We start from the raw sequence: 12,608 nt of genomic DNA, 5'->3' as shown, positions 1-12,608 counted from the left end.
GTACTTTTTCTTGCGGTTAAACTCTTACGACAGTAATTTTTTATTTTTTTTGCTTGAGGTTGCATTGTTAAAACTGCATTTATAACCTGGTAGTTTGGGTTAGGACCGAATACGTTTCAATGTTAATTTTGTTTAACCTGTACTTTACTTCACGTATTCTAGTCGAGTAAACTGTGCACACAAATCAAAACACCAACTCGAGTAACAAATTACATTTTTAAGGTATGTTTTTCTTTAAATAAACTTTTTGTTATTTTTTTTTAATATAATCTAATGCCGTGTTGCTATTAATAACCCGGTTTGGGAGAAAAAACTCTTACGTGACATTAAAATGGAAAAAAACTGGTGTTACAACTACTGCTCGTAGACACAATACGGGAGTGGACATTTGACGACGCTTGTTTTATGTCTGGTTGTAAATAAAAGCGAACGACGATTACAACAAAGCAGGCTGATCAGCTGGGATAAGGTTACAACTATTACATCATACTTAGACTGCAATCAATGCTGATATAGGTTATTGGGATTTCCAGTAGTTTTTTTTTTAATTTGACGTGCAATTAAAACAATAATAGATATTAGTTTAGCTGACTAATTCGTTAGACAATTATTGTGCTTTGTCTGTTTGTTTTAATTTATTATTTTAAAGCATTGAGTAATACTTAAGCAATGTTGTCAGGTTAGACTTGATTATAGTATGGTCTAATAGTTTATTCATTAATCATTAAGTTGTCAGTCACGGAAAACAGGTAAATGTTGTTATAAAAACTATATTTCTGGTACCTAGGCTGGTATGTTAGGTTTGTTAAAAAAAAGTAAATTGTAGGTTTATTTATGAGGTCAATGCTTATTGCCTGATGGCTACCATGACAGATCGCTCACGTGGAGTATACAATTATGTGAACGAGCAAAATAGAATTGATAAAAGAAAACTGGATGAAGACGTAAGTCTTGTTTTATATTTGGCATAAACTTTAATTTTTAAAAGCTGTGGATGATTTTTGGCATTTGTGGTATCGCATTAAAAAATAGGTAACAAAAAATATAAAACCTAATTTAGATTATAACCATACCACTTTGCTTATCGGGTTTTTAAATGTAATGTAATCACAACCAAATAAGATATGTATTCACTATTTCAAATCATGTTATTTTTTAATTATCTATATGTTTAGATATCCAACCTTGAACATGTAATTACCTTAATGAAAGCTTCAATTACTCGACTTAACCAGGAATTTGGTGGAAAAGTCAACCCACCCCCAATATACTTAGATGTAAATATTTGAATTTTAGTAAAAGTTGTTTTTTAATAACTTGTTTTTCAAATCAATTTACAGTATTGTGTATATATATAACCCTAATTTATTGCAAGTATTAATTTTAATTGAACTTTGTTTGTTTGTCAATAACATGAAGTTGTCAGATTTCACATCTTGGCTTTTATTTGCTTAAACTAAATCCAACACAAATGTGTCATTATATATATTATGATTTTATAATGCCACTAAACAAGTCATTAATACAACTATAATATACTTAAGCATATTATAGAAATTATAGTTTTTACAAATCAAGGTAGGTAATACTATTTCCATTTAACCAATATAGGAATATCGAGAAATGACAGATAAGCTGGATGAGCTACAGAATCGCCTCGAAGAATTAAATGACATAAAAGAACTTGATCATGTACCAAAACTTGAGGTCAGCCTTCCTCCTGTTTCACCCACACCTCCTAAACCTAGGGGTCGCAAAAATCACCCAACCACGTTACCTGGTCATAACGGGCAATCAAATCAACAAATTATAGGTAGGTTATTTTTATTTTTGTAGCCTACTATGTTAGTTTAGTTTAATTATTGTATAAGTTTAAAGTTTTAAATTATTTTTTTTCTGAAAATGGTTTCTTATGTTTTTAAATATTTTTTAGGTTCATCGGAAAACCCAAATTCACCAAATCAATCAACTTCGAAGGGTGAAAAACCGATCGGAGTAATTAAAATCTTTTTGCCAAATGGAAAGACAACCGTAAGACAGAAATAATTTTTTATTGGCTTAAACAAACATTTACATAACATCATTAGGGTGATGAAATGCTTTTGAAATAAGTTTTTAGTTGTCGAGTTGTTTTTGATTTAAGTAATTTAAACTATCATTTAAAATTGTGATTAATATATATACATATAGGATTTTACAAATAAAAAACAGATATTTTTTCAAATTTTTATAAAATAAACGCCCTATTTTTTGTGATTTGTTATAAGTTGTAACTATATATTGCACTAAAATTCTAAATTTTATTTAATTTATAAACAAAAAAAAAATTAAAAAATATGTTATGAATTTAATTTTTGCAATGCTGTTTGCATTAATATTCAGCCAGTCATTTAAGGTATAATTTTAATATCCTTAAACTGCTAACAGAGCAATAAAACAGCATTGCTTATTCTCCAAATTTACCATACCTGGCAATTATGATGCAATATTTAGGTTACGCCGGTGCTGCAATGTTTTTGCAAAGTTTTTTAAATTTCCTATTGCGAAATTTCATTTGTATATTTATTTTTATATTATAACATAACAGCCGGCAACATGTTAAGATTAATGGTTTACCATTTCATAAGAACTGGTATTATAAATTTGTGTGTTTTAAGCTATGATTGGCACTCAGTACTGTTATTTCACAATTGCAGACTGCATGCTGCAATCAAGCATTAAGTTAAGGGGCATCATGTAATTTTGCTATTATTTTCGAATAAATAACCCTATTGCTCATTATGCATAATTTATGATTGTTTCAGATTGGTGCAATTCCTGGTAAAAGACTGAAAGAAGTCCTTTTTAAATCGGCAAGGTTAAAAAGCCTGCGTGATAAAGCTGATCAATGTTCTGTGTATAAGTTTGGTACAAAGTGAGTGAAACCTTATACATTTATTACCTTTTATGACTCTGTATTAAGGCCTCTTTTAGCATTGAAGTATAGCATAAATAGTGCAGCATCTGTTATTTCGTTTGGTTTTATTATTTATATACAATTTTAAATCTAAGAATTTTTGGTACTTCTTAGTACTGGTCATTTTTAAACTACCTAATGTTATTAAGAGATCCATTCTGGATGTTAAGAAATTATTTTATTATGGCTTTTTATTTTATTTTATTTTTTTAAAGTGATCAAGTTAGTTGGAAAATTGATTCAGGGGAGTTGGCAGGAATTCAGTTGGAACTACGAACCGAAAATAAAACTTTTCAAAAATCGACAAGAATTTTACAAGCCAGCCACAACTTTGTAAGGACTACATGTTTACTTCACAAACAAAATAATTTCTACTATTACTAATCAGGCCTATATTATAATCATTTAATATAAGTTTTTATGGTAAATTTAAAACATACACCTTTAAATATTGATTACCTCTTAATAGTTTTTAGTTTAAAACAAAATAAAATTTTTTGACAGTTAATAAAAAAGTTTTTTTATTAATTTAAGGCACGCAAGACATTTTTTTCGTTGACATATTGTGATCGATGTCATCGCATTTTATTTCAAGGAGTCACATGTAAAATGTGTGGATATAAGTTACATAGTAAATGTGTACAGGATGTGCCTGATTACTGCATTACCAGGGACCAAATGTCTAAAATTGAGTAAGTACTGAAGTGTTAAAAATTAATTAATTTTGGCCAGTTGGTTTAATTTAAAAATGTAACAAGTAATTATAATTTTTTTATGTATGTTTTTTCTAAATCAATTTGTGTCGAATAATTTTTTTTTAGTATTTTTAGCTTTTTTCATATTTTATAAATCAATAATTTACTCATTTTAAGGGTTTCAAATATTTGAACGCTTGGTTTAACAAAGCTAATATTTATATATAGCTGCCCTAACAGGGCTATAAATAACTTTCTATTTTCAGCGACATGTAATTTAACGAAACATATTTATTTTGATTAATTCTTAACTGAACCAAATGGTCACATAGAGTTCAATGACCTTTAAATATCAAGGCACAACGCCTGTTTTTTAAATTAAATTCCAAATTTGTTAGTTCAACCTGGTCTGCATATTTTTTCTTGTATATTTAAGAAAAAAAGTGGTTGTATGGAATATATCATATATTAATATTGAACGCTTATATTTGTTTAGTTGGGGTATTAGGTGCAATGTTCTAGAGTTTTTATTCTTTCGTTAGGTGAAATCTTTTATGTGGTTATGCAGAAAAATACCATTTTTTTAATTTAAGATTTAAAAGTCATTTATTTTAAATAAACTTTATAAAATAAGTTAAAAAACTATGCTTAAATTATTTATTTATGTTTTATTTATTTAAATGGGAACTGTTATTTTTGTTAAATTAATATTTTTTTTTCTTATTTTTAGAGCCACAATTCGCCCACAAACACCTTCTCCCGATTCACCCAACGATCATCAGGTAAAAAACATTTTTGTAAAATTTTTACCTTGCTAAGTAGACTGTTAATTGTTATATTAGGCCACCCTTATACTTTTTAGCATGTATTAGGCCACTCTTAAATTTTTTAACATGGTTTAGGCCATCCTTATATTTTTTAGCTTGTATTAGGCCACCTTTATATTTTTTTAACAACTTATTTTTTTGGTAAAATAAACTTAAAATAAATTCGTATAACTAAAAATAACTTAAATTTAGTTTAAATATTTGTATAAAATAAGTTTTTTAACAAGTCAAAATTAAACTGGTGATAAAATAGAAATTCCTTCAAAATAACTTCAAATAAACACACATGAGCTGGATGGTTTTAATAAGTAAGATTTTATTTATAGAGCGGCAGTGATGATCAATTTACAACACTCCAACGTTCCCGATCCAGTTCTCAACCAAGTCTTCTTATTCACAGTATTGCTGTTCAAGACCCGTCCAGTAGGCAACAGGTATTGCCCAGTTTACATAAAAAAAATGATTAAATTAGGTTGTAATTCATAACAGTTTGGCCTAACATTTATTTTTAGAGGGTTACATTGTTTATAAATCGGTATTTAAAAACACTGTGTTTGTTTTACTCTTTAGATTGCAAGTTTTTGTAATAAATTTAAAGTTTTAAAATAACAGCTAATTTAAAGGATTGTCAAAATTATCATTGCCTGTTTTTCGTTCAATGTTTAAAAAGTGTAGAACTATCAGGCCATCACAAAAAATGTTAGTCTTTTTATTCGTACAAACATAACTAACATTCATGTCAATCTAGTTTGGTGTAGGTGAGTTTGTTGTATGTTTAATTACTTAGTTTCTATGTTATTGTGTCTGTATTGTTAACACTTGTGTAGGATATATTATTACAACTTGTTTTAACTCGTATTAAAGCGACATCACATTCACTACAAAAACATGTTTTGAAAGTTTCAATACGAACCGAATCTATTTTTATTTTACTCGGAATTTTAACTTAAAGTGAAACACATTCTATATTTAGGGCGCCAATTTGATAATAAATGATGCTAGTTTCTGTATGACATAAAGCAATACATTACCATGTTTATTAATTGCAATATCATGCAGCAGTTTGCAAGCCAATATCACAGCAATATGCTGCAATAAAAATTTCCCATATATGTTTATTTTTATCAGCAGTTACTGGATTATTTTTTATTTTTTTAAGAGCACATGATATACTGATGTATATTATTAGATATTATGTCATAACAGTGTTAGGTCAATAATATGATGTTGTATGACTAATTTTGGTATGTTAAATCATGCTTTGATGTAATATACATTAAATTCTGAAATACCTTGCGATCCCTATATACAATTAGTGTTTAAATAGAATTTCTTATAGAATTTTGTTATATTAAAGCTTTTAAAAAGTACAATTTTTGTTGGTAAATTTGTATTTGTATTATTATTACTTTTTTTTTATATATGTAATTAATAAATATTTTTTTATTTTTCAGGGTGCATATGGCCAAGGTAAGAATTTTTTTTATTTATAACTTGTTTTATTTGGCATGCAGTAAATTGTACAGACACATTACATTAACCAAACATGCTTTGTTTATGTTTCATCATGCTTACATTGAAAGCTAAATTACCTTTACTGTTTATATATATATATATGAGTGTTTAATGTGGTGCTGCATGCACATAAGCCTTGCAATGGGTGCTTCTAGATGGTATTAAGGTTGTTTTGCATGGTGGTTTAAGTGTATTTATACTTGTTTAATTTCGAATAATCCTGAGACTGCAGCACATTGCAGAAATGGAATTTTAGAGACATTTTTATGATGTTTTTGGGTTAATTGGGACTTGCTGTTGTTTTAAAGTCGGGAAACAGCCAATTTATCATATAAATTACAAATTGGGTTTCCATTATGAAAATTACACTACAATATAATCATAATAAAATGGGGTTTTTGTTAATTGAAATAGGCCTGTAAGGTTAAAAAAACATTAGGGGCATTCGAGAGTGATTAAAAATTGAGCAAACCCTAAACTTGCCTGTTCATATTCAGAAGGCCATTCTGAATATCACAACCAGGGTAAGCTCGATAGTCATTCCAAACGCTCTTCCTCTGTCAATCATCTCCATGAGGGTGGAAAGGCCCCAGCCCCTAAAATCACAGAGAGCTGTATCGCAGCTGGCATACTTATGCAGGCCAATGCAGTAGAACTGCTCAGTCGAGCAGTGCAAAGTGTTGATTATAAACGAGCCTCAAGAAGGGGGTCAGGTACTAGAAGTCAGTTTCGATTGAATCTGAAAAAAAAATAATTTTTTCTTAAAAATCGGCATTTTTAAGAGTGATTTAGCAACAAAAAATAATTTTTCAGCTTATTTTAAAATGATTTTAGCAAAGCATATTCTAATTTTTTAGCATTATAAGAATGATTAAATAGCAACATTATGCATAGTTCAGTTTTATCTAATCCAATTTTTAATTTTGATTTTTTGGGTGCTACAGATATTTTGGTTTAGTAACTTGTGATTTGCATTTTTTTTGGCTAACTAATATGAACATTGTTTTTGGGAAAAATGTTTTTTTTGATTAAAAAAATATTTTAGTGACTTTATTTAGTTAGTCAAAATTTTTTTTCACATCTTACATTTACCTTTGCATGCAGTTAATTAATAACAGATTTGTTTAGAATATGATTCATCTGAATGTTTTATCTACTATTTCTTAGTTATCAAGTAGCCAAAACTTGATAGCTAATATCAGTGTTTGCACACTTGTCTGGCATTTAGAGTATTTGAACAATTTTTAACTTGTTAGGAATGCCAATTACTTGATCTAATATTTGCCTTTCTAATACATTGGACTTCACTTTTATCAGTAATTTGATTATTTCATCAATTATGTGCACTCCCTTGTTTTAAAGTTCTTACAACTAATTAATTCATTGATCAATATAATTTTTAATAATATTATTTCAATTTTAAAATGAATGCGATTTAGCCTTTATTTTAACACACTTTAAAATATTCTATTTTTATTTAAAGGATATTCGCATACCTTAAACGTTCCAGATGTGGAATATAGGCCCCCTTCTGCTCATCATAATGACAGGGTAAGTTCAAGTTTTATTGAAATATAAAATAATTACTAAGAGTAAACTGTCACCAGAATTTATGCATCTTTATTTTTGTGTTACCTGTTTGATTTAAATGTTTTATTTATTCTTTAAAGATATTCGGGCACAATTTTACATGCAAGTTTGTAGGTATTAAACTTTAACTTAAAAGTAAGCTATATAGGCAAAATTAAAAATAATAAAAAATTAAGCAAGAATAAATATTTAAAAGTTTTTTGTAATTTTTGCAAAATTTTGTTTATTTTTGGATACAAACACAAAAACTTCCTGTGTTAATTTATTTGACCTTATTCCAGTTCAATTCATTTGTTCCCATGCTATTTATTACAAGTTATTTATACCACAACTTGTGAAAAACTATATGAACTAATACTAATCTATTGCTTTTTTGTTTTATATTTTAAGATAAAAATTATTAATAATTAAGAATATTAAAAAAGAATTCTAAATTTTTTTTTTACATTTTTTCTTATTTTCAGCATTCTCCAAGAAGAGACTCTAACGAAGACTGGGAGGTCCCGGAGGATGAGATCGAATGGGGTGAGAAGATTGGGTCGGGGTCATATGGGATCGTTTACAGATGTCGATGGCATGGTATTGTTGCAGTAAAAGTTTTGAATGTTTCTGATCCGACTCCTTCCCAGTTGCAAGAGTTTAAGAATGAAGTTGCAGTATTAAGGCAAGTGATTTATTAATTTTAATGGTATGCATGTGGCAGCTGGTATTACATCAATGAATTTGTTTGTTAAATGTTAATATTTAGGCAATCTAATCCATTAGTAAAAGAAATAAAAAAAAACTTATCGCAAAAAAAGCCTAATGTGTGTAGTCTTGCAATTTATAAGGTCACCATAACAAGTACTACAAAGGGTTGTTTTTGAAAATATTTTTGGCAAAAATTTATTTAAGTAAAGAATATTTGTAATGTAAAGCAAGTACTATATACTAATCTTAGAAAAAGCAGTACATGAACCAAATATAATTGCAAGTTGAATATGTAAGACATACTTTATTGGATTAAGCAACTAATCATCTTTAACATTTTACAGAAAGACTCGTCATGTCAACATTTTATTATTCATGGGGTACACGATTAAAAAGCAGTTGTGTATTGTAACCCAGTGGTGCGATGGCTCAAGTTTATATCGACATTTACATGTTCTCGATACCAAAATAGACATGCTCCAGACAATAGAAATTGCAAGACAGACAGCGCAAGGAATGGAGTAAGTATAGCATCCTTTTTTGGGAAATTTTACCGATTAAAATTCTCTGGGGTTTCCATTCCTAATGGATTTTTTCGACAGTATTGTGTTTGCAATATGATATTGATCAGTTGCTGCACGTTTTTATTTCTATATTAGAGGATATTTAATTAATCCTGTAACATGATAGACGCGCTATTTCCAAAATGGATTTAATGGATTTTTATTTAGGGTTTTAATTCAGATTTTTTTTAAAGATTTTCTTATTGATTTTTTAATTTTACGGTTTAAATTTGTTTTACAGATATCTTCATGCAAAAAATATTATCCACAGAGACATGAAATCAAATAGTATCCTTTTAATACATTTTCTAAAATTGTTATAGCATGTTTTAAAATTGCACATTCACATATATTTTGTTGGAATTTTTTACTTAAATTAAAATATAACTTTTTTTTGATAATATATTAATTTGTAATAAGATTAGCCTACTACTAAATTTTTATATGATCCAAAAACAATTATTAGCCCACTATTATTTTAATTACAATTTGCCTTAACCCCAATCGTCTGCAACAAAGATATATTTTTACTGGAAGACTACACAGTCAAGATAGGAGATTTTGGGTTGGCCACTGTTAAATCAAGGTGGTCAGGTTCTGAACAACTAATGCAACCCACTGGTTCAATTTTATGGATGGCCCCTGAGGTAATTACCTAGGTTTTTATGTTGTTTTAACTTACATAACTGGACAGATATTATTTTCTTGCGAAACTAATGAAAAAAATGTTTTTTTTATTCTGTATAAATATATATTGGCCCTTATACATCATTTTATTAATAAAAAATACTTCTCTGACTTTTTATTTATGCCTATGTTGTTTGTGCCATAGTATTTAGTATTTAATTAAACATATATTTATTTATTTATTACCAAAATTTTATATAAAATTTCTAGGTTATAAGAATGATAGACGGGAACCCTTACACCTTTCAATCTGATGTTTATGCATTTGGAATTGTTTTATTTGAGATGGTTAGCAGCACTTTGCCTTACAGTCATATTGGTAACAGAGATATGGTAAGATTGTTTAATCCAGGTTTATTAATATTATAGGTTACTATTAAGTGCATTTACTAATCTTGGCCTTTGAGCCCTAATCTTGGTCTGTTGAGCCACGATTTTGTGTAAAATTTGTTGGGTGTTTAATTATTAGTGCCAGTACTATATATGTTGTAAGGCCCATTTTTGATTGACGTATAACTATTCTTTGGTCTATTTGATAGAAGTCTAATACAAAACCTAATATCTACACTTTGGCATAATTTTTTCTACTATAAAATAAAAGTAATTTCAAATTGAAATATCACTTACTTTTTTAGATACTGTTTCAAGTGGGAAGAGGTTACCTAAAACCTGATTTTACATTAATAAGATTAGATACACCACGTGCATGCAGAAAACTTATAACTAATTGTATTCAAAAGGACAGGGACGAGCGTCCCTTATTCGATGAGGTATGTAATTAAGTAAATTTGAAATATTCAAAATGTAGGCTTAATTTCTGTGGTATCTGCTTATTTTATATCTGCAAAATGGAAAATATTTTGTAAAACACTTTTTTTAACAGATTTGGAACAGTCTGAACACCATTTATCAAGCCTTACCCCGAATTAACCGAAGTCAAAGTGATCCTGGTTATATACATAGAGCCGGGACCGCATCGAACGACGATCTCGCCAAAACTCAAAACTCTTTTACCTTCATTCTCTCCTAACCGCGACTCCTTTTTCCTTTTCTCGACCACCTGATTTCTCTAGCTTTTGCAGAACGAGGTTGGAAAGCGCGAACGACGTTTTTTTCGCGGAAGGTCGACAAGACTTCCGTTTGAGACGTGATGACGTCACGAACACGTGACCCAAATGTTAAAAAATCAAGATTGCCAATAACTGCTGATTTTGCTTTTGCCTTAAACAAAGTAATTCTCTTATAACCCACAACAATATAACCATGATGCAATCCACGAAATGCACTGATCGTCGTGACGTTATTGCTGATGACGTCACGATTTCCGTGTGGTCACACCATCGGTATTAATTTTTTTTCTTTTTTTAAACATTAGTACATACCCTAATAATGCTTGCCATTATAATCTTATCTCGTTGCTTTGTTGCGTGTAATTGAGCTTTTGGCAAAAATCGTAATGTTGCCAATTTATTTTGAGCAGAATTTTTTTTTCAGAATTTTTTTTTCGGCAAAAAAAATAAACACGGAATTAATTAAAAAGTAAAAAATATTTACAGAATATATATACTTGTATTTTTTGGTAAAAAATATTTACAGAATATATATACTTGTATTTTGCACACTTTTTTGCTTTATAAATTTAAAGTCAAGTGATATTAATATTAAGCCTTATTTTTGACTAGTTTAAACCATAATTAAGATTTTTTAGTTTGTTTTTTTGACACAGTCTGTAATAACGCTACTTAGAGAATTTGTTATTGATTTTCCTTATTAATTATTGTTATATTTACTAGACAATGCTTTTTTTCGTTTTGGTGTGCGACTTGTAATACCCTTTTCTTGATAAAATATATTTACAACCGCGTTTAAAAAGTTGTTCATATTACTTCGGTATAAGTTTTATTAGAAAGTCAGATTTTTAACCAGGAGAACGTTAAAATTGTTAATAAATGTATCTAAATTCATTTTTGGTTGAGTTTTGTTATACTAGGATTTCAAAAAGCAAATGCTATCTGACTAACTTCGTAATTAAGTTATATTCCGGCTTCGTTTGTGGATAATTTTTAATTTGTTGGTAGATAATTTTTTTTAAATAAAGCAAGTAACAGGTAAAAATTTGTGTAAATTAGTTATTGTTAACTTAGGCCATAGTTAATCGCAATGAATTAGGTTTTAAACAATTTTAAAGGATTTGCTTTTTAAAAAAATGTGCTACTCAATTAATTTTGTGACGTTGAACTGTTTTTAATAATTTGTTAAATTATTTAAATACAAAGCTACTGATTATTGGTCTTTCATTTTATTTGTAAACATTTTTTTACAACTTCTTTGTCAATGTTTTTTTAGAATTATTCGTTTAACAACCGATATGTGGTAATTAAAGGAATGACCTCTATTGTCAAGTGACATAATAGGAAAAAACAATATCTTTTATCCAAATATTTTCTTGTAAACTAATGCCCGAGGCTGTCATTAGCAATTAACTCCATAACTTAAAAGCAAGTGTCAATGTTTTGGTATTTAATCAATGGAAAGGTCATTTCTACCATGTTAGAAGCTTAAAATGAAAAGGATTTAGCGTTAACTTAAGACAAGAATATAAAATTGTAAATTGTCTTTATTTATTATTTTAGATGTAAAGATAGATAGCAATTGGACTTTGCAAAACGTAAATTAGGTAAAAAGCTATAAACAATAATTAAACTTTAAATAAAATAGCTCTAGCTTATAAAACCACTTAAAAACAAGATATAAAATTGTAAATTGTCTTTATTTATTATTTTAGATGTAAAGATAGATAGCAATTGGACTTTGCAAAACGTAAATTAGGTAAAAAGCTATAAACAATAATTAAACTTTAAATAAAATAGCTCTAGCTTATAAAACCACTTAAAAACAAGATAAATTAGGTTTTTATAATTTTTCTGGTTTGGTCAAATTTGCCGCTAGCAATTAAAGAAATTAGGCATTACTAAAATATTTGTGGTCATATATTACAGAAACTAATCAGATTACTAACAATTAACAATAGCTAATAAAAAAATAAAGTAAATTCAGCACTAAGCTATTAAAAATACATATAGTT

The 12,608-nt window shown here is 28.2% G+C and overlaps 1 protein-coding gene across 1 annotated transcript; it reads left to right on the top strand.

The window, feature by feature from the left end:
* The first annotated feature begins 766 nt into the window (after positions 1 to 766).
* On the top strand, positions 767 to 11,330 carry LOC145751395 (serine/threonine-protein kinase B-raf-like). Its single transcript, XM_082567527.1, has 18 exons — positions 767 to 944; positions 1,176 to 1,277; positions 1,612 to 1,813; positions 1,934 to 2,031; positions 2,805 to 2,914; positions 3,172 to 3,289; positions 3,491 to 3,648; positions 4,382 to 4,433; positions 4,805 to 4,912; positions 5,933 to 5,948; positions 7,477 to 7,544; positions 8,048 to 8,247; positions 8,618 to 8,794; positions 9,078 to 9,124; positions 9,356 to 9,483; positions 9,734 to 9,856; positions 10,159 to 10,293; positions 10,407 to 11,330. Exons 1-18 carry the CDS (start codon positions 858 to 860, stop codon positions 10,551 to 10,553), a joined length of 2,076 nt encoding a protein of 691 aa, XP_082423653.1. The 5' UTR covers positions 767 to 857; the 3' UTR covers positions 10,554 to 11,330.
* The last annotated feature ends 1,278 nt before the right edge of the window (positions 11,331 to 12,608 follow it).

This window comes from Corella eumyota, chromosome 4, assembly GCF_963082875.1.
Source record: "Corella eumyota chromosome 4, kaCorEumy4.1, whole genome shotgun sequence".
Classification (NCBI taxonomy): domain Eukaryota; kingdom Metazoa; phylum Chordata; class Ascidiacea; order Phlebobranchia; family Corellidae; genus Corella; species Corella eumyota.
The sequence above is the reverse complement of the archived record's forward strand: the minus strand, read 5'-3'. Positions and strand labels throughout refer to the sequence as shown.